The 24,082-nt window shown below is 36.8% G+C and overlaps 2 protein-coding genes across 2 annotated transcripts in view; both read right to left on the bottom strand.

Annotated features, from left to right (window-relative positions):
* ND-15 (NADH dehydrogenase (ubiquinone) 15 kDa subunit) overlaps positions 1-12,368 on the bottom strand; it is a 110,861-nt gene extending 98,493 nt beyond the window's left edge. Inside the window, exon 1 of the mRNA XM_074097202.1 lies at positions 12,358-12,368. The gene's annotated coding sequence lies outside the window, so the exon portion shown is untranslated. The remainder of the gene's footprint in view (positions 1-12,357) is intronic.
* Positions 1-24,082, bottom strand: part of Hil (peptidase hillarin) — a 63,495-nt gene that overhangs the window by 15,748 nt on the left and 23,665 nt on the right. Inside the window, exon 4 of the mRNA XM_074097199.1 lies at positions 22,286-22,476. Coding sequence (XP_073953300.1) covers positions 22,286-22,476 — 191 coding nt within the window. The remainder of the gene's footprint in view (positions 1-22,285; positions 22,477-24,082) is intronic.

Below are 24,082 nucleotides of genomic sequence, written 5' to 3'. Positions count from 1 at the left end.
TGGGTCTGACAGTTGAATTGAATCTTTGAGATTTTACTGAATTTTACTCAAACTCATTCAGAGGTTTTAGCATGAAAGAGTAATAAACATTTGCAAACTCTTGAATCCTTTTTTTAATATCAATATCTAGTGTTCTAAAGAAATCTAATTAGGTAGTCCGTCAGTAATCCGTTAAGTTTAAGTTTAAGGTACGAGCACATATCCATAATCTGCGCTCATAAGTTTAAGGTTAATTTAATAATAGCATTATTGCAGTGCCCTTACATGGTTTGATTCAGTATTTTGTATTGTTTCAAAGCAAATAAATGAGTTTGAGTAGATCATTATAAAATATTTCACACGTATTTTTTCTTTTGTCAATGACACAATAGTAGATTGTACAACTAGAGCATAAAACGAGCCATTTTACTCGAGGCGTTCATATATTATAGCCACCCGATAATCTCGATAATCTAACTGACTAAACAGGCTCATTTCTTTTACTAATAAACAGACTCATTTCTTTTACTAATAAACAGACTAATTTATTTTACTACTGAACAGACTCGTTTCTTTTACTCCTAAACAGACTCATTTCTTTTACTACTAAACAGACTCGTTTCTTTTACTACTAAACAGACTCATTTCTTTTACTACTAAACAGGAAACTACCCTATTTTTATGGCGCGGAATCGGTGGTGTACGCGTCACATTCAAACTTGACTGGTTTCTTCTTTATAATTAGATTGCCTTTCGGCCTGTGTGAACTTGGCTCAGTAATTACTCATTTAGGTGGTCTGCCACACTACAGCTGATTAAAAGTGTAACAGGTACAATGAATAACGCGGAAGCAGACATTTCCGTTTAAAAAGCGGTCGTAAAAGAGAGCATTTTCATAAAATAGGGTGATTTATTTATTTATTTATTTATAATTTCACAAAACTTAAATCTATCCTTACAGGTAAATATGCCCAATGCGATAGACAAGTCAGATAATCTGATAAACGAACACCAGATGAATTCGACCACTTATTTTCTCAACCTCGTATCTTGTGTTGTTGTACAAATCAACACTATCGTACTCGACATAAAGATGATTCTGAGGCAATTTAATGTGGCCAGATACGAGGTTGAAAAAGTAAGCGGTCGGGATGGAAAGTGACTAACATCATCCAGGGATACTGGCAAGCTCGCAACTTTAGAGGATTGCACAGGGGCGGACGATGAGTTTATGAGGCTACTTTGTGTACTACTTTAGTTTAGCTACTTTAGCACGCGGTACGGAATACCGAGGACCTGGGTTCGATTCCCAGTGCTGGTCTTATTTTTCTGGTTTTTCTCTGCATCTATATTTCCAGTTTGTATTTTCAATTTAGGTTTTACGGGATGACCGTAAAAGTAAAAATTTGGAAATGAAATAAAAAATACAAAATGATTCCGAAAAAACAATCTTACTACTTGTATACTACCAACGATTACGACAACTAATTACCATTTACCAACTGACATTATTTCAAGGGTCAATTTTGTCGAGGTATTGATTTGAGATACGACTTTTTTATAGAGTACTCGTAGTAACGATTTGTTAACCGTCTAGACAAGTCAAACTAACCCAATCATATGCAAAAATAATTTTAGAATATGTTGTAAGCAGAATTCGTTTGTGACTATGCCGCGGGACCTATGCAATTTACCGGGATAAAAACTATCCTATACCTATCCTTTTCGCGGTAGTTTAAAGCATGAAGGGCTAACAGATAGACAAACAAAGTTGCATCAGTTTTTATAACATTAGTAAGTGTACGTTGACAAAAAAAAGCCGTGTACATACATCATACCATATTTTACGCTTTCCAGTTGCCACGGTAGCCGCGCGTGCACATCAATTTTTTTCCCACTGGAATTCTTCGAAAGAAACTCCGACTGCTGGCAAACCAGCGGATCTTATTAACGTAGGTAATTGTCCATCTGTATGCCACGAGTGCGACCTGGTTTAACACATGTGTGTTTGGCGGTTCTCCGAAAAGATTCGGTGAAATATTATTCCCAAAACGTTTAATTTGCCAAACTGTTTCATTTCCCAAATCACGATTTTCTCTGTTTTTTTTTTCGTTACTTTCATAAAACAAATCTGACCTAACCTACTGTGTTCTATAAAACCATTACATTACAACGATAGAAAAAAGTTCCGGAAAAAGAAATAAAAAATTCGGGATATAAATAAAATTTATTTATAAACAAACAAATAATATATACAATAATTAACAGAAATAAATAAAAAAGAACTAAAAATATAAAAATGTTTGGCAAATGAAACATTTGTGAAAATATTTGCGCGAATGCAGTATATTGTGTTTGTCTATCTACGAATTCGAGGAAACGTTCGGCTTGTATGATTAATTAATTAATCACGCTGGGAAATATGGTTAAAACCCCGTTTAGATTGTGGTGTGAGAAATATTGTGCAGTTGCGTTACATTGCCGAGACTGTGGATATATACTTAAGTGGTTTATATCGATTACATTTGGCACGATAATACATCGCGTTTTCTTGATTTCCGTTAACTTCGACAGAATTCGCTCAGTTCATTGATAGAAACTACCTATTAATTAAGGTTTTGTCCAAATAAAAAATAACATTTTTTTTTAACCCTTAACAATCAAGTTCAGGTCAAATTGTAAAATTCATAAACTTAACAAGTGGCGTGAAACGTAAGAGAGAGACATAAAAGAACTCACTTTATTCAAATTCAAATTCAAATATTTTATTTGCAAGCTTTATATATCTTTATTTATTTCTTTTGCTAAAAAATAGGTATCTATGTGTGGATTAAAAAAAACACTTTAGTTACGGCCTTTAAAAAACTTTACAAAGTAAGACTTTTACATTGTTTTACTGTGTATAATTTTAGCTTAATTCTTGATAAGTGTTTTGCAGAAATGAACTTCATATGATGTGTTAAAATTGTTCTCTTAAAGTTAACGGAAACTACTGAAATAATGTGAAGATTGGTTTTTGGAGTCTTTTTACTTATGGAGTCACTGGACAAGCTGGGCTTAAGCGACTAAATAAGAAACAAACAAGCTGAGATATGTGGTGCATAGGAGAAATTCGTGTCTATACCTACTCTTGTCCTGTGGTAGTGTAGGGGTGGCACGCAGCACGAAATGCTGAGAATCTGGGTTCGATTCGAGATGTTTCATTTTGTATTTTAGATATGGAATAATGTGAACCTGGCATAAGTTCTCTTTTTCCTTCGTATCATCAGTGTATTTTCCCTACCAGTATGTATGTACGTAAGCCCATTATTACACACGATCATGTCAGCGGGCCTCATAATGGGCCAATTAAAACTGTAGCAGTTAATGATACCGCGATAGGCAATCATCGGGCCGAATGATTTGGGTCGGTGACTTGCAGAACACATGGATTGTAAACACCATCTCTGCCGAAAGCTTATCATAATTTTCATCATTATCAGCGTCATCATCATCCATTGCTGAACAAAGGCCTCCCCCTTAGAAAACTACCATGAATAATTCGCTACTTGCATCCATAATTCCACAGTTATCCAGATAAATATTTCACGGAGGTTTATAAAATGGTGCTGCAAAATGTGAAGTGATTATATAGTCTTTTTAAAAATTATATCAAAAAAAACGGGACGGGTCACTAGTACGTACCTAATACGGCAACTAAAAATCGAATCCTCTAATAACTTAGAAAATAAATATAGGTAGGTACCAAAGTCAAAGTCAAAAAGTCAAAATATCTTTATTCAATTTACTTACTTATGAATGTCAAAAAAAATCTACCACCTACACTATTAGAGTGGAATTAACTGATGAGAGTCACAATTACGAGTAGTCCAGTGCTATCGGTTACAGTCATTATTAAAACGATTAGTTGTAACTACTCGTAACCGACTGAAATAGCTCCTTCACACTGGATTGATATTTATGGTAGTTTGCAATTGCATAAATGGAACGAACGGTGTGAATTACACGATTCAGGGCTAGTTAAAATTAACCGTTATAAAATACGAGTGAGATGAAGAAAAATACAGTAAGACATTACCTGTTGTATTCGGTCTCTACAGTATCGGTTTTATATTTTTTATGAGTGCAGCAGGCCATTTTATTTCCGCCGCCCATAGGACGCTGCCGCCCCTAGGCTGCGGCCTTTATATACGGCCTTTTGACAAATGGACTGAGGACTGGGTCTCTATCTACAAAACAACAAACCCGTGACGTCTTTGTTTATAGTCAAATATTTATTCGGTAGAAACCACATGAGAAGCGATTATTTGTTTTTGTAATACTCAAATAATCTTCTAGAAAGAATAACATCATAAAATTCGCTCGCCAAATTTGCCAATCGAAAGTGTTAAATAGCGGGCGAAACTTTCGTGCCAGCCGGTCATTGCATGCAATCAATTCGCGACCATAGATATCTTTGCTTTTTTTTAAACGGGCACCCAACACGGAATATTACGTGCAACTTTCAATGGCGAAGGTATTTCCCTGTGCAGCCACATGGTTGATCTGTTGCGTTCAGTTATACAATCTGGCGGCAATCACCGTTCTTTAATTATCAACTTTCTCTATGATCGAGTCAACGGACGCTGTCAGAATGCGCGGCATCAATGCCTTGAATCAAAGGAGAAAAAAAAGACATTGCTTATATTATGATCGATTCCAATTTCAAACCTATTTCAATTTAAAACTTTTTTATTTATTAGGTTAGTAGTTCCACGCTCTTTATTATTCTAACGAAATTGGTCTTTTTTATAGAGAAGCAGCAATGAACGATGAGTTATCAAAGTTTTTGATTACCTACCTACCTAGCTATTTGATTGCGAAATTTAGAAATGTTTAGAGTGAGGTATTAAGTTTTTCTGCTAATTTGTCTGCGTATTGCGCAAATAGTATCAGATTGCAGCATCCATTACGTGCATGTTTTTACATTTCCTTTTTTACTAGTGGAAAGTTGGTTAGATTTCTCAATGCTGTTTACATTATAATTTGTTCTTAATTACATGGTTGATTTACTGCTGTATGATTTACTGTGTATCTAAGATAAATTGAAGGTAGCTAAATATACATGTAAAATAAATACTTGTGTCAGTCAGTTAAAAGAACAACCTATATAATTCTTATATTATAAGAAACTTGTTAAATGCTACCTACAAAATAGTATTTGGCACCTTTAAACCTTTAATTAGCATAAAAAGCTGAATTTGTGATAGATAAAGATAACAGAATACAATCATCAAAAGTCGTCAGTTAGAGCCGAGCCTGGTAAAACCTAAAAAAAAAAAAACAATGTCATTTGATGACTACTTTTGGAAACTTTTGTTAGTCAGTTGATAAGCTACAGGAAGACTGTCGTTAAAAAAATCCTAAACCGTGCAACATTCTGGGAAACCATAAAAACTGCTTAAAACTTCCCAAGGTCGGCTGCAATTCTGCTAAGTGTGTCAGTTACCACGTTGAAGCTCTATTTGCTTCGTGTTGTAGGTACATGTTTTACTATTTAACGTCAACTAAGATTTTATAGACCCTCCTTAAAACCCTTATTAAAAGTCGGGAACCGTTGTAATATTATTTTTTTGTGATCCGAGTCGGCAACAATCCGACTAGTTTTGATCTTTTCGAAACACCTTTTTGAAGATGAAAACAAATCAGCCTCACGAGAGTTGAGTAATATCTTGGAAAACGCGTTTTTTCGAATTTCAGTTTTTTTTTGTATAGATTTCACACGCAGTAAGATCTGTAATTTCAATAGCTTTGTCATAAGTGTGGTGGGTCATTGTATAGTGGTAGAGTTGTAACTGGTTATGTATATTTTTATAATATCGCTTTGTTTTCATACACATTTCTTCAAAAAAAAACAAAGTATATAAGTTTTCACCAGCCGTAGAAACAGTAAAGGACCATAGCCATATCGACACCTATGCATAAACGATACTAGTTAATTGATAGACACTCAATTAACAGCTATGAGTATACGCTAGTTAAACCCTTAAACCCTGTAAGTGTGGTGAAACCGAAACAATCCTTGGACAGTGCCATGTGTAAAGTGACTCACAATGTGCGTGACGAAAGTGTGTCAAACACGCAGTGAGTACTACACTTATTGTCATGTAGGAGAATGGCGAAAAATTACATATTTTAACATATATTTTTATATTTATATGCTAAGCTTCTTGTGTGGTGTTTGTGATGTTGGGTCTGTGTATTATTTGATTTAGATGGAAGTAGAGGAGGGAGAAAAGTTCTCGAGTGGCGACCACGAACTGGAAGACGAGGCGTTGGCAGGCCTCCTACCACGTGGACTGAAGACAAGGTGAGAGTTGCGGGAAACCGGTGGATGCAAGTGGCGAGTTGTCGTTCATTGTGGCGGTCTAAGGGGGAGGCCTTTGTTCAGCAGTGGACGTCTTCCGGCTAATGATGATGATGATGAGAGGAGGGTGGGACCCGTATTTTTTCAAGGATCTACTTTGTTGACGTATTGATTTGAGATACGAGATCTTTCAACGTACTGACGATATAAACCTTCCGTGAAAAATAATCTAATCGATGGTGAGTAGTTTAAAAGATCTATGCGTATAGTGACTTTATTGTATAGGTACTATGTAATGAAATGATATTAATAGGTTTGCTAAATGTGTCTATTATATGTAGTTTCCGTCATATTCGACTAACCTAAGTGCTATAATGGCAGTATTGGCAGTAAGGTGGACAAACAACATTGGGATTCCATTTAAAATGAGGCCACAGTCCTTGAAAATGAGGCTCGATTTCTTCTTATATAGGAACATATAAAACAGATAAAGATACCCACGAATGTATTCGACTGAAACTAACTCAAGTACCTATTTATTGGAACAGTTGTTTTCATACACAATAGGTATTGCCAACCTACGGGTTATTAAAATTCAAGACGAATTTATCAAGTCTTATAATTGTCGTAAACATAGTGCGTTTAGTGCTTATGCAAATTAAATGATGTGTGCGACCCATGTAGGCTGTATTACGATAATTCACAACATCGCACGTAATTTACAAGTTTTGAACGCCTACAGAGTGTGTGTAAATAGTATAATAATGAACAAATAAGAATTAAAATAATTTGATAGGTTGCAAGATTAACCTTAATAAACAGCTGAACCTGAACTTTACACATAATATGTATTTGTATAATGTGTATTTGTATTGCAGCTGCAACCATAAATAATAAAATTAAAATAAAGTAATAAATAAGGGGAGCTCCCATGTAAAATACGTATAGTTTTAATTTTATTTATCTACAAAGTTTACATGTTTTCCCTAAGACTGACAGGATTTTAGTACGAGTACCTCTATTTGTTGATATTAAATATATTTACCTTTATTATCATTTCCAGTATGAGGTTTGTATGTTTAACTCTTAATGTCTGTTATATAGAGATAATACAAAGAAAGGGGGTCTCCATAAAAATGTATAGTTTTCGTTCTATCTCCATAACGTTTAAGTTTAAACTCTGAATGACACTCGTAATTGGCACAAATTAATGTACCTACTGCAAATCAACAAATAAAAAAAGCGGTCAAGCGTGAATCAATCTCAGGAAAAAAAAATAAACTTTGGAATTTGTCTATCAGTGGCTTTAGTTAAACAGCAGGCTCCATTAAATTTCATTTTATTCGCCTACTTACCATAATTTAAATCGATTTCACAATTATTCCCCACATGCAGGTTCTAACTAACATGCAGTCGCTATTATAAACATCGGAATGAAGTAATTATATTCCTTTCGAGATATCAATCGAGTAGAGAGATCATTCGTGACCATGCAAGAAATGGTGTGGCCAATTTTTCTATTTTAAGTCAAAATCGGCTAAGTGCGAGTCGGAGACCGCAAGCGAAGAGTTCCGTAGCACTACTATGTTGCACCTACAGTCGTCATATTGAGATAGAGCTAAACGCGATCAAAACGGGTATTTTACCAGACTGCTAGAAGGAGGCTTATATTATCGAGCACAGTTCATGTAGATTAGTATTTTTTTGTTATAAAGAATGGGTATGCAATATAAGTAATAATTAGCATTCCAAAAATATGTAAATAATTATTATGAATGTGCTAATTATTAAAATATATATAGATGAAAGAACATTTATTAACACACAATAATAATATATCAAATAGAAAAAAAAATAGAACTAAAACTAACTTATTCTGAATACTTAGGTACTGATTAGTTTTTCTTTTTTAATTTTTATTTAAATATTTTTTTAGGCAGTCAGCTTTTTGATATTTTTTTTAATGGGGATATCTAGTAATTCTTAGCATTATTATAATTTTTACTAGATACTTGTTGCGATTATTAGTGTCACAGCTCCATTTAGTATCAAATACATTCCGTATACGATTACAGTTCAAAATACAGTTCTGTGACGGCGTGCAGCAAAACCTTACTAACTTGTTGGCACCTTTGAGTGCGGAACCCTAAAAATAAGTTGGGATATAATTAGTTACGTCTATGTCACTATAATAACAGCATTAGGTGCGGTCTTTAGACGTCAGGGCCTGATATGGCCTCAGTTCTCGTCGCGAGAAACAATTGCATGCCTATAGATATCGGTTGACGTCATCTGCCTTGTGGATGACTTGACTAGATACAGTCCAACAAATTGATTCATGTACCCTTTTTATAATCAATTTCACTATGATTTCCTTGACAAATGTATGGGATTTGAACGTGACATTAATTAATAAACGTACTAAAATTACTTACATAACTAAACGCCCAAGACTCGAAAGCAATCATTCGTTTTATTTACACAATATCAGCCCCGATAGGGGATCGAACCGGGGACCTTAAGCATTGAGCTAACGCTCAAGTGTTAGGTTCTCTAACTTCTTGGCTGTCCGATGGTCCATTGGGTATAGATAGTAAGGAAGGAAGAAAAAATTGAAACACGTTGAAAACTAAACTCAGAATTGTTATTCTTCTCGAACTGCGGTTTTTTTACTAATGTCATCGTTACCAAAATATTGTTTTGTTTGCTTAAGAGAAGTCTCTTCGTTCCATTCTCCATACAAACGTAGTCCCGGTGTCATTTGAAAACTAGGCAACAGAAATAGATGAAATTTTGTAAGTTTGGACTGTCTAGTTATCTATGCTTGTGGTTTTTCAGATTTTCATATAAATGTGTAATACCAGAATTACAGGTGCACAAAAGTCGTAAAAAAAAAAGTCAACTTTGCACGAGAATTACAGACTAATAAAGCATTTTTACAAAAATCTAAAAAACCACAGGCATAGAAAATATAATGAATATCTTGATTGTAAAATATTATTGATTTCTGTGCTAGACTTTTCCTATAATATGAGGATAACGAAACCCAAAATTCAACCGCCCAAATCTTGAAAAGCCTACAGCTATCTCCATATAAATTACGGACGTCGTTGCGGAAGGCATGGGGGGGACGGCTGCGAGCGCTTATGTCACGCAGGGAAACTTCTCTTAAGCAATTAGTACAAAATTATGGGTGTAATAGTGTATTTAGCAGACACTCAGTGCGAATTCTTCGGAAATGGTAGGTCTCATGTGAATCTGGCGGCTCTATCAAAGTACCAAAAAGATGAACCAAAAGTCAAACAATTTTTTGATTAAAAGTTGAAAAAAATTCAATGGAAGTTTGGCTGAAGGAAGGAATTATTTGTGCTGTACTCTAAACCCAAGTAGTATAAGACCGCGCTCTTTTCGAGTTACAGGACGGGTTAACTGAGATGATAAAAATTCTTAACATTTAGAAGACATGACAACGTAATATTTTAACAATCATATTTATCTGTCCAAAATGAACTTACAGTTAAGTGCAAAGATATCGACACGGCCAAAGTTACTAAAATATATATACACGACTTTAGACACTTAACACTAAGGTCGTATATACATATTTTTGTAACTTTGGCCGTGTCGATATCTTTGAACTTAACTGTACAACCGGGCGATTATTCGAGCGTGTCAATCGACTCATTTTTCTGGACTCTTCTGTAAAAATGGCCGAATATTCTGACCCAATTTTTTAGTTATCTGGTAGAAATACAGGAACTCTAAGATTTATCCGAGAATGGCAACAAAATCTACAGCCAATTCGTAATGTGACCAGAAAAATGAGGCGGATGACACGGTCGAACAAGCGCCTAACCCTTGAAGACGGCAAAGCAAGTCTGTTTGCGATTAGCATCAGAAAAACATAGCTAATACTTACGATTATACCAACATGACCCCCGTCATGACACCTAGCGGTCTAAGGCTTACTTTGCCGTAAAAGCACCGTTTATCGGCAAACGACCGATCAAATACCACGCATAATATGAAAATACCGATCATGATAATAACTGTGATGTAGAACTGTATAACTTAATCCAACATCAACATAATAAAGTGGGACCGGTATTCGAAAATAATATACAACGTACTGTGCGCGGCTGACCCGCTGAACTTTCGCATTGAAAGCTAAAAATATGTTGCAGCTTCCCATTACCACGAAATAATAACAGAATAATCGTAGTCAAGTAAAATCTGCTGTCCACTGAATATCAGTAACAATTTTTTTCGCGTGTTTATTACCTTTAGACAAGGTTTCAAAAGGATACTGGACAGTTAACTTGTTTGTACGTAAATGGACCGATAATTTAATGTTTAAGTATTTATTTTTATAGTGTCTCTCTTTCAGCAAGCAAATTGATTAGGTATTAAATTAATCAGATAAGTAGTCTTGGAACTTTCCATTTAAATTGTTTCTTATTTGAGATTTCCAATATAGTAAATTAGTTTCTGCGTAAATGACTTTTTATTTACTTACTCACTTTTGTTTAGGTTTAATGTATTACGCACATTATACATATAACTCCAGTGACAATTTAACGAACGCCAAGTTCAGTCGGTTCTAGGGCATATAGTGAATCATGTAATATATAATTATAATACTAGCATGTTACCCGCGACTCCGTCTGCGTAGAATTCGTTTATCGCTATCCCGCGGGAACTATGCAATTTTTCGGGATAAAAATTATCCTATGTCCTTCCTCAAGATTAAGACGTGAAGAGGTAACAAACAGACATAGAAACTCTCGCATTTATAACATTGCGGCTCTCCAAAACGAAAACCTAGCAAGCAAGATTTTTTGGTAAAATGCGGTTTTCTAATAAACCTGCCTCAAACTTTGAGCTGTGTCGCATGCAAAAACACCTGTATTCCCATCACGATTAGAATTAAAGTTATGAGACCTATCAAACCTAGCAAGTGCACATCTTACTTCCAAATATCAAAATCAAAATACTAGTAACTAACATTTCCAAGTCCAAAAACTTATTAAATGTGGCATTTACTAGGTTTTTGAATTTGTAAACGGAACTTAAGTACTAGGTTTTTAAATCCCAAATTGCCCCATACTAGGTTGTTGATTTAAATAATTGCCGAATACTACAATAAATAAAACCTAGCAAGTCAGTAATGACTCAAGTTGGCGTTATTGGTGGGATTTTATTCTCCAGCCGCTAGACTCTTGACGGTGTGGGCGTGGTGCTCGGTTAAGGACCAGTAGCATAGTAAAAGAGAACAAGTAGGCTCACTACAAACAAAAGTACATCGCGCGGCTTAAATGTGTGCGCGCCGGTTGGCGCCGGTACGCACGCACCCGTCGCACGCACACACTGATAATTGAAGGAGGATTAAGTTTTCTTTAGTCAAGGCTGTGCTTCGCCGTACGTTTCGATTTGATGATCACCTTTTACGTTCGCGTACTCGTACTTACGTATTTTTTGTATTAGGTATAGTTGTAAAACCTATAAATAATATAGTTATAGTATTATGTGTAGGTAAACATGAGTAGTATGTGTACAGTCGCCATCACCGTTCCGGCGAATTGATAAATAACATTTTTAAATTAAGTATAATAATAATATAACGGCATAGAATCTGTCTGGTTTCTCTAGACACAAATTAGACAATTTTAAGTTAACTTTCGTACTAAAATTATTTGCCGGTAGGTACTTAATCTTAAATAGACGTCGACAACCCTAAGCGTCCGCGCCGGAGTAGGCAGTTAAGTCTCCTAAAGGGTCGGAGTGGACCTACTTGTTCTCTTTTACTATGCCAGTAGTGGCCTTTCATGGTTTCCCACCTAGCCTTCCATACACACAGAGCCCACTCTCACATGTGGTTCCTTTTAGTCGTCTTTTACGGATTGGTCCGTCTCACTCTAGAACCTAGCACGGCACGGACGATACATAATTATAGTCGACCAAGAAATTGGTTTACCACCCTGAAGTTTAATGTCATTTGTAGCGCTTAAAACGTCAAAGCCTATTTTCACTCAGACAATGACAGTCAGCTTAATTGTTTTATTTCTGAAGTAGGTACTGTCATTAAAATTGGTGAAGCACTTTCTTGGTCGACCATACCATATTTTTACCAACTCAGAAAGTGAAGAGGGTATATACGTGCCAAATCTTACGAAACAAGTAGCTAGCGAGTTTCAAAGTTGAACTCAAAGCGCAACTGACGTCTCTCTTATCCGATTGTAAGATAAGACCTACTTCAGTTAATTATAGTTATAATGAAGATTTATTAGCGAAATAAAGTGCACGTAACGCTCATGACTCCGTTTGAAGTGAAGCGGCCGGACACAATGAATCTGAGCCTACACATTGTTTAGTGGGATACCGTTCTTTTGTCATAACTACTTATTGTCCCAAAGGCGCATTCATCTAATAGCTATTGAGTCTCAGTCTGTTTCCAACTGATTTCTTCAACTTTTTTTTGGAAATAATTTTCGCGTTTTCACAAAACTGTTAGAGAACACATGCATGAATAGTGTCCGACCAAAACTAGTATCGCATCTGCAACCAAAACTGAAAAGAAAACCTAATCGAGGACTACCTAATAATGTAGTTTGTATGTTAGTGTGGATTTACGTGTTTAGAGTTGATATTTCAGATAAATATTGTAAATTTTTGGTATAATATAATGCGTACCTCTAACAAGTATGTATTCTGTTCAAAACGTGAATTAGCACACTTCGACAAATTAGCAGAAGCGGAGGTGATGGAACCACTCCACGAAGCCAACCGCTCTTGAAAGCCTCACAAAAGAACCGAGTCAAAGTTGCATTTCTAGTTTGGGCAATCTTTTAATCGAAACCAGAACTCAATTTAAACTCCAATTTAACGCTGAAACTCGTTACAGCTGAAACCGAAATTTGAAATTACTTAGTGCCTCCCAATCTCTATTATGTCAGAGTCAGTGACATTACCGAAGTCGTCCAATGCGATCCGGTGCAGTGAGCGAGTTATGAATGGACGTGGGCGGCGGCCTTGCGCCCGCGCACTTTACGATGCACTCGTCGCGCTACCTGCCACACTCAGAGATGCCAGTTAAAACTGTCATTAATTGTACTAATATTGAACATTAGCTGTTACCCGTGATTGCGTTAGCGAAGAATTCGTTCGCCCGCTAAAACTATACAATTTTCTGGGATACATACTATCATATGTGTCCTTCTTAGGGTCTCAAATTATCTCCATACCAAATTTAAGGATAAAAGCGAATGAAAATGATTGAGAAGAATTTGATACTCAATTATGCATAATGTCTGAACTGAACTGATTCGAATGAAATTTGGGCATCATAAAAGGGAGAGAGAGAAGTTACAGAATTTGATTAAAAAGATAGTGATGAATACCTAACGAACAGGATAAAAAAATAGAGTGACGATTATTGAGATGGAATACGAATTAAACGACAAACAAATGAGACAGGATATTAATAATGCAAAAATTTGGTATGGAGATAGTTTAAGTCCGTGGAAAGGATGCTAAGATTGTGTTTTTCCGGGACAATAAATTCCAAAGAGGGGATAGCGACCAATGAACTACTCGCAGAGAAAGTCGCAGGCAACAGCTAGTGTACCATCAGCCAAATAAGTGGTCTATCAATTTTTAAACAAGTTCCTATCCAATGAATATGTTGCTAAAGTCGAACTTTCAAGTTGACAGACACGTCTATTGGCGTTATTGTTTTATGACATGCAAACGATTATCAACTTTAGAGTGGTAGACCACATATTTGGCTGATGATACCATACTTTGGTTAGGCACCGTACATGCATATAAAAACGGCTCAAAAACACCTCTCATTTCACATGATTCTCGCCACAATTACATCACACCAACACTAGTACACACCATTGCGTCACCTTCATCGGCAAGATGTTAGAAGGAGATACCGCTATCGCAGAACTACAATGGTGGTGCGACTCTTGTTGTATAACATTGTATGGGCCATTGTGCTGCGGCCGATATAAAGCTTTAATCAGCGGACTTGGTCGAAACAGGGCTGTTATATCGAAAGCATGTATATCTTGCGCAAGTATGTAAATAAAGGTCCAAATAACGCTGGGTTATGATGAGACTGTTTAATGATGGATGGCAATTTGACAGTCTTATTGTATCACGTATGTAAACTCTTTATTGTACAGTCAACCAACTTGATTCATGGAACTTTATCATAGTAAATATAATTTTATTTGTCTATCACAATGTGTATCGAATGACGTTAAATGTCATTAGGACACGGTTCTATGCTGGCTTTGGAATCAAATTGGTTGATAGGCCAACTTACAAGAGTTGAAAAACCCCCAACATTGTCATTTAAAAGTTTAATGTCTAAGCGACGGCTAAACCAACTTATAAAAACAGCTACGAACTATCGCAAGGAAACTCGCTTTCACGTAAAAAAACGCATTGAAACCAGTCCATATTTTTGAGAGCTACGATGCCACAGACAAACAGACAGGGAGACATTGCCGTCAAATTTATTCCACCCCTCTTTTTGCGTTGCGTATTTGGTCTTCTTTTTCCCAGCAATGTCACACTTGGCACATTTGGCACGCCACTTCGAATTGATTGAAGACCTAACTCAACAAATAGGTACTCACGTCTCTGATACAACGGCATGGAAAGTATTCCCCGAACGTTCCTGTCAGTTCCACGTCAGTGTCATTGTCTCCACGTCATTAACCATTCATCGCGCGTTAATTTACGATCGCAAAAGTAACGGTCTTTTAATTCAACTACGTGACTCAATCAATATTTTTATTTATTGTGATTTTACTTTCTTTTGTTTTGAGACGATGAAAGCGAAGTTGTCGTTCAGGTATCTTAAATTCATGGTCCAGCAACATTAGAGCCCTTCCCACTTGTCGGGTATTGGATCCGTTTCGTGTCGGATGTCGGTAATTTCTATACAAAATCGTGTCGGGCTTCATATAAAATATTCTGGCACTGAAACATCCGATTAAAATCCGGGCCCGACATCCGACAAGTGGGAACCAGCTCCAAGACAGCCTTTGAATCCATTCCAATAACACCAACTTGACCTAAGCAGATTCCAACGCAATATAGTGTATTATCCTGTTCTTAGTATAGTGTTGAATAATACAAGTCACGCATGCGCGGTGCACGTCCCCTGGCGCCTGTTCAGTGAAAACCGGACGTAAATTTTCTAATGATATCACCTGTTTAACATTGTTTACATTCCAAAATGATACCTATTACTTGTAAACTGCAATTTTTACCTTCCTCACTTCAGGGTTACCAGATCATAAATCTGGAGAAAAAGCCTGGTTTCTTTCAAAAAACCCCTAGACTTTGTCGTAATTTCATATTTTTTCGTCGCTTTTTACGAGCTTTTATTTCCTTTCACCTGTCCCGATGTCTGTCTGTCTGCCTGTTTGTAATCAAATCTTGCAAGTTCAGTTCGACCAACTTCCAGTAGTTGGATTGACTTGAAATTTGGTATACTTATGTAAATTACGTGACAGTAGAATAATCTGGTAGTGACATCCTGCTAGTCCGGCCGGGATCGTTTCCACAGGACGGAACTCTTCAACGGTTAATGGCATCGACTTGAAATTTGGTATGCAAATATAGTTTGGGTGACACTACAAGTACAGTCAACCAAAAGTACAATTTGTATTAAAAATGTTTTTTTACCAAAAACTTTTTTACACAGAAATAGGCTTACGTTTGACCACAATCACGCCTGATGGTAAGTGAAGTTGTGGACTAAGATTGAGCATGGTTGCCTATTAAATGTCCACTCATCCTAAATTTGAAGTCGGCCATTTATTTCCATCATTTATTTCTTATGCCGATATTGCCACGGGATCTATGTAAAATCCCAAATTCCTAACCGCTAAATCTAGCTAGACATTACATTTTTAAAACTTTATCTTGGACGTAAATGAAGACCACGATGTGATTTTAGGTAATTCCCAAAAGGGAACTGTCGTAATTAAAAAGGCTAGTACTATTAGTTATTCTGTGACGCGAGCGAAGTCGCGAAGTTGCGCAAAGTCGCGGGCAATGGCTACTTCTATACCTACACAAGCAATTGACATAGTTACTTGATAAGCGCTATTAAGCTGCTATTATGTTTTTCCAGGGTCCCATATAAGGTTCCCCTTTCCTGTACACATGGGAAGCTTCGACAGCGTGCGATCTTCAGAAGCCATTGCTACGATGATTAGCCATGTTCTAGGACAGTTTTTGTTTATTACTTTTGAGGTACAAAAGTCTAAAAATACAGCAATTGACTGAAAACTGATTATTTACACGTTGCCTTAGCAAAATCTACAGCATTTGTGAAAAATTCGTAAATATCTTTGTTACCACTTATGACAAAAATAATTAAGATCCGCATCATTCAAAGGCATTGACTATTTTTGCGCAGTTCATGTACTTACATAATTGAATCTGTTGGTTTATTTGTTTTCATCCTTGAGGTACGTACCTACTCATACTACTGAGATCTACAGTACAGAAATCAGCCCGTTTTCTCGTCAGTTGACTGACACCCTTATAAAGTTACACAACAGAATATCTTCCCACAAACTAATGACATCTAACGGCTCATTTCTATGCGGAAGCCGGTATATGGACCGAATACATTGCTGCCTCAATTCGTCGAGTGCCATAAAAGTGCATAGTGACTGCGTAATGTACGACAGTCGATAGAAATGTCCGTCTTCGATGTAGCTCGAGGTAAATGCCTTATGTGGAGTTGTTGGTCATTATGCAAGACTTCTGCAGATGTTATATTAATGCGGTTGTTGGATATAGGTAACGGCAAATGGTAGTTCCATTCCATGTTTAATTCAAGAAGCAAAAAGAAAATAATTTCAAAGTAAATGTGCATTGGTTTATGTATCTATCTTAGTTTATTTTCCCGTTGTTTGATATGTAAGACATAGGTATATCTAAAATAAAAGTTAGAAAAACAGATACGAAAGGCAATTTGTATCCAAACACCTGTTTTAACGACTCTATCTTTTGATTGCTTTGACTTAGAAGTTTGATTTTCTTACTGCTTCAAGGGGTAAGTAGCAAGGAGAGGGGGAAAAAAGGGTCTTGAGGACGAACAGAGAGACAGGCAGCAAAGTGTTCCTATAGGGTTCTTTTGAGGGATGGAACCCTAATGATAATAATAAAACCGATTTACACTGCAAAACTTACACATTCCGCTGTGTTATTCTAAATTGGAATTTTCTGAAATAAAGTAGGTTTATAAACGTTTAATATATAACCTTTATCGAGTGACTTAAAAAATGAGCAATGACGCAAAACTAACGCTTTTTTGCCGGGAAACAATTAGACACGCAATCATCATAAAATGCATCAATAGACAGATGATTAAAGTATTAAAACTTGATAATATAAATGATGACATGATCATTTATAGCTCGGTAATGGTAATTCTAAAGACTGGTTATCAAGCGGTCTCAAATATGTCATGATTATCATAAGGTGTTATGCTAAATGCCTTTGATTTCAGGTCAATATCAATATGTTTAATGTGTTAGTTTTATAATTATATTAAGGCACTACACCAATGTATTAATAAGTTTCATTTTAGCAGATGGATGCTACGAATAAATAATAAGTTAGGAAGCGAACAAATTCCACACAAAAAGTGGACATACCTAAAACCAAAACGAATTATGAACAAACATGAATCAATTAAAAAAAAATGGTTGCAAAATAGGCGTTCTTGTTGATTGGTTAAAATTCAGAAACAAAATAGGGATTGGTTGGCTCGCGATTTGATTGATCAGATGGCGTTCAGACGGATCATTCCTTATATCTAACGTTTCAATGACGTGTCATATATTGATAATGAATGTTAGCTTGTTTTTTTAGCGACTTAATTCGTTTGTATAGGAATACCTCTAATTAAGTCCCATAGGCACAACACCTACGGTAATTTGGATATGTTTGTTTAGTAGTGACTCGTGCATTTGCTCTTGAACATCATCATTTGATGAAGTTTAACTAATGATAAAGACAAGTGAAGACCACAGTTGGCTACTCGAATTAGGTACTACTCAATAACATAGTATTTCACAGGTTTAATTTAAATTTTTTAACACAGTTTCTAAGCAATTTATGCTTCTCGTAATGCATATGGTGAAATGGAACGGGTGGTGGTGTGTCGTAGCCTTACGTACTATAATAATAATATATATACTACTATATACCTTTATCGAAAAAAGTACCTAGATTACATCTTACACAGTTTCTATAACAAGAGAACTTATTCCCTAAATAGGTAGAACTTGTGCTCCACGATAAGCATCGCTCATTCCGACAAACAAGAGCTTGATGTATTTGACAAACTAACTTCCTGACTATATGTATATGTAACTCTATCTTTCTGTTTATCTGTTACCTCTTTATGCTTAATCCGCTGAAGCGATTTAGATAGATACAATTTTGGAGATATCTTGAGTCTCTGTCTCTGGGAAGAACATGGGATAGTTTTATCCCGGGAATCGCATAGTTATCATCGGAGGCAATAGCTAGTAGAAACATAAATAAATCAGATAAATGTAATACATAATTGAATAGCTATTTCTTCGCGCGGCCGCGCCGGCGCACGCGTTTTCATTTGTTTACGGATTATCTTCGTATCTGGGCACACGCAAGATTTCTAGCGCGATGAAGGCTCGAGATTTGCGAGCAATGTGCGCAAGCGGCGTTGGGCAGAGGCGATCGCGGGATATTAAGGATTACGTACTCGTACATACATATACATTTAATATGTATTTAAGCATGTATTTATCTATACAAGGTGTTAATTAAATAAATGAAAACCCCAGACACCTCAAAAATATTTTTTCATTTTAAGTTAGTTGGTTGCATTTTTTTAATACCTTTATTATTTTAAAAGATATTCGTGTGTTTTGTTAAGTCAGTAACTCTACTTCGTTTCTAACTCTATGTACACTCATGATTTGTATTTGTCAGTTGCGCTTTGACGTTTTTAGAAGAAAATCGCTTCGGCCAGATTATCAAAATACTAAGGGGCTGTTTCACCATCCATTGATTAGTGTTAACTGGCGGTTAGGTGTGATGCCGTCTCTATTTCTTTTGTTCGAATAGACGGAGACGGCATCACATTTAACCGTCGGTTAACGCTAATCAATGGATGGTGAAACAGCCACTTAGACTGGGCACAATAAAAAAGGGATTGAACACAAACACAACCTAATTTAAAACATAGTGTAATCGATTCTACTCTCGATTCTGAGCAAACTACTTTCTGGTTTTCAGTTATTTAATTAACACCTTGTATAAGTATGTTTATCCGTTGTCTAGTACGTCTAGTACCTATAGTAGTTTGCTTAGCTTGGAGTAGGTCAATAATATCTACTCTTTATCTATCTACTAGGTACTCGTATACATACAAAGCGCTTAGCTTCATTTTTGAAATGAGATAGAGAGAGAGAGAGAGAGAGAGAGACATTTTACACATATTCGACACAGAAAAAACACGTTAGGAAAGAGGACTGCTAAAGGATGTAATTTGCTTCCGTCGTTCTTTTTTAACCCCGAGGAAAAGAGGGGTCATTATAAGTTTGACGCCATCTCTGTCTCTCTGTCCGTATATGGCATCGTAGCTCTCAAACGGATGGACCAATTTTGATGCAGTTTTTTTAACGTGAAAGCGAGTTTCCTTATGCCATCACATTATTAGCTATTAGAATAAGTTTAGAATCAATTCAGTCGTTTTTGAGATATTGAACTTTGAAATGACAATGTATCTCAAACCTCTTGGCCCGCGTGTGAACTAACGGGGCAAGCAGCTGTGCTGCGCTGGGATGATGTTGACGACACCATTTTGGAATTATATTCTCATCTCACACATGTATCAAAGTCAGTAAGCATTATTAAAAAATAAAACTTTATCTAAAACCGCTACGCATTACATCTCCGATCTCATGACTTATAGATCTACGCGGTGCATTCCATCGGCGCACGCGATCGTTCTAGCCGACGAGACAGGAATGCGATGAGGAGTCGATACCGCGCGCCTGCGTTATGACATGCCGGCGTTATCGCTGCGATGAAAGGCCCATTCATACGCCGTGAAAGAAGATGATCGAGAATTTCACTGTCTAATTGCAGGCATAGTAGGAGAAGAATAATAAAATATTTAGTACTATATAGGCTCCATTATACACCATCATAACCACACGCGCTGGCCATGAGGACAAAGTATCGAACTGCTTTATTTTTCTTTCTTCTAACTGGACTGAAAAACGAATCTCCTAAATACAGAAGACGTGGGACGTTTCATTACATAAAAGATTGATGCAAAACCAATTATGTAATAAATATTTCCAGATTCGCAAGGACAAGACGTGGAGAAGATTCATCATACATAATTATAGTTTTTTTATTCAAAAGATGCTCAAAGGATGGAACCAAAAGAAAACGAAAACGTTGCACCTTTTCGACAAGGTTAGGTTAGGTTAGTTATAGCACAAATTGATGTATCAGTGGTAAAATAATATAAGTACAAAATGTATATAGTAAAGATCTTTATATTCTAAAAGCGGAAATTATTCTACGAGTAAGGAATATGTTTGCATATAAATAGGTACACGTTGTTAATGTAACTGTGGGACATAATGTCAACTTAAAAAGAAGAAACATGCACCCGGATTTTGTAAAACAATATATTTTATTTATTTATCCAAGAGACGTAGACACACAGAACATTCGTGGGAACCAACATCACAAATAAAATTAACATCAAATCGGCGATTAGTATCAGTTCCTTTCAAAAGTCCTTCGCTGGATGTAATTAAACAAGTAAAAAGCATCGTCAAATAGTAGGTAATGTCAGCAAACCGCAGTTTACGAAACGATTCGATTCGCAACGTGAAATTATCGCGGACCGAATACTGTGATAACGAGTAGGTAATAGCGATATTGCTGGTTTAGCGCCTTAAGCGTAATTTTAATGGGGCAATGCGTTATTAAGTTTTGTTTTGAATTCAATCGACAATCTTAAAACCCAATTTACACCGCGAGGGGAGAGGATTCATAAATGACTTAGTTTAACTTACATCGACCAACTTCATCGAGGTTCGGTGTAAGTACTTTCATGCAGCCGATCGTTGTACATTAAACTAAGTCATTACGAGTCCGCTCCGCTTGCAGTAGAAACCGGGCTTTAGATTTTGACTCGTTGTGAAAACAACAATACCACACAATACACTGACACCAATCTTCTTTTTATACGAATCTATATCCTAATATACTGAGCGGCAAAAAATCTGGCCCTCAAATGTATGCAGAATCGGTAATTTTGTATGAAGGGTGGACCAAATTTTTTGCCGCTGAGTATATTAAAAATGCGAAAGTGTGTGTGTTTGTATGTTTGTCCGTCTTTCACGTCGAAATGGAGCGACGGATCGAGGTGATTTTTGCCATAGATATAGGTTATGGGCCAGAGCATGACATACATAGGCTACTTTTTATCCCAGAAAAATGCACAGTTCCCGAGGGAACAGCGCGCGATAACCGAATTATACGCGGGCGAAGCCACGGGAAAAAGCTTGTCTCTCTATAAATTCCGTGTAGACAATTAGTTGCAGGTTTACTTTATGTTCTCGAAAATTTGCTAGAATATTCGAACGTTGCACTTGCAGAAGTAAATGTTCCAATATGTTGATGTATCTACATTTCATACACGAACGCTTTATTGATGAGCAGTTTAATTTATCGTATATAGATCTAATTCGTCCATCACTATCGAAACTCTTGCATCTTTTACAACAGGACTTAAACTAGACTCCCTTAAGTAGACTGCAACTGATCTTATTGATCCTAGGAACGGTGAAATTATTTCCTTAGTTCTCTTTACAAGGATGGTAGTAAATATACGAGTAGACTTACCAAGTAACAATCAATCGGTTTCTCCTTCGGCCTGTGATAGGCTTTTTGCAGCTCGGTCTGTTTGAGCGCGTGTGCGATGTGCAGTGCGCTCGCGTCGAACCGCCCGTATTGGTAGTCGGGTGTGTCGCGCGACAACTCCCGCGCGGGAGACGCGTGCACGCTGCCGCCGTTTGTCGCGCGCGTCGGGGACACTGGCGACAAAAGAAGAACACGATTGGATAAGATGATATGTAAAATTCAAAAGCAAGCCGGAAATCGGTCTTTCGGAAAACCACCATTGCCACGAAGAATACGCCGCAAGACACCTTGACACTTGAGACCACTTGAGACACCTTGAGACTTGGCAGAAAGTCATTATTTCAAATAATTACAAACATTACTGTAGTTGAGATGTCAATGTCGGTTAAGTCTGTGGTTTGGACCAAAAATTGCCTATTTAAAAAACAGTTAACACTGAAATTAGTTAGTTACGGCACTAACAAAATTTTTGTTTCTCGATCCACTGGATCTGGATTTTTATAAAACCAAATTCAATCTATGGCACATACAAAAATTACTCTGTCTAGACTCTATATCACTTAGTTTGTCTAATTTTGACGTTGTCAAAGTTTCTTTAACATTTATTGATAGTAAATTATTAGCAAACTGACTTCACCATCAAAACGGGAGTAACTCAAGGATAATTTCTTAGCACAATCCTATTCCTTGTAAAATAAACAAGCCTCTTAATTTCAAGTCTTAGATTGACGCTAGAGTAAATAAACTTGCTGTTATTTTTATATATTCTAACTGTGATCTCATATTCTCGGTACATCATCCCATCATCATCCCAGCCTATATACGTCCCACTGCTGGGCACAGGCCTCCTCTCAGAACAAGAGGGCTTGGGCCATAGTTCCCACGCGGGCCCAGTGCGGATTGGGATCTTCGCACGTACCATTGAATCGCTTCGCAGGTTTGTGCAGGTTTCCTCACGATGTTTTCCATCACCGCAAAGCTCGTGGTAAGTTTCAAATGTAATTCCGCACATGAATTTCGAAAAACTCAGAGGTGCGAGCCGGGGTTCGAACCCACGACCCTCTGCTTGAGAGGCGATAGGTCAAACCACTAGGCCACCACGGCTTCTCGGTACACTTTACAATAAACATTTCATCGTGTACCATAACAGACAGAGCGTTTACACACGGAGCGTAAACGACAGCGTCTAACGGGCCCACGAATGGTAATCAAGCGGTTACTGAGCAGCCGCCCGTGTGGATCGAGCCGCACCTATTAGCAAGTAAGTAATTATGATATCGGGGCTAAATGCTAGACAGTACCCTTAGTGTAAGTTTTCGGTTACAAAATACGTCTCGATCGCGTTCGCGTTAAAATCTCCATTTGTATGGAAACACGAACATCGCAAACGTTCCGCTAGAGGCGCTGTTTGTGTTTGCATACAAATTTAGATTTTAACGCGAACGCGATCGAGACGTATTTTGTAACCGAAAACTGACACTAAGGGCACAGGCTGTTTGGTTCTTGATTATGGTGTCCGATTTGACATCGTCAAACATCGCTGCGAGGGTTACAATGTTATTGTGAAACCATCATATGATGATTGAGAAAATCTACATATTTTATATTTGAAACACAAAAGCTTGAACAGTTTGCAATGCTGCGTTTGGTATCGCAATGGCAGTATTTTGTCAATGCCAATCATTTTCGCCAATACTTTAGATATTGCCCGCCTCTAATGTGATACGTAGTATGAAAGCAAATGGTAGAAACGTCTCTAAAGACACTATCATCATCATC

The sequence above is a fragment of the Choristoneura fumiferana genome, chromosome 14 (assembly GCF_025370935.1).
Source record: "Choristoneura fumiferana chromosome 14, NRCan_CFum_1, whole genome shotgun sequence".
Lineage (NCBI taxonomy): Eukaryota > Metazoa > Arthropoda > Insecta > Lepidoptera > Tortricidae > Choristoneura > Choristoneura fumiferana.
This window is presented reverse-complemented; position numbering and strand designations above follow the sequence as displayed.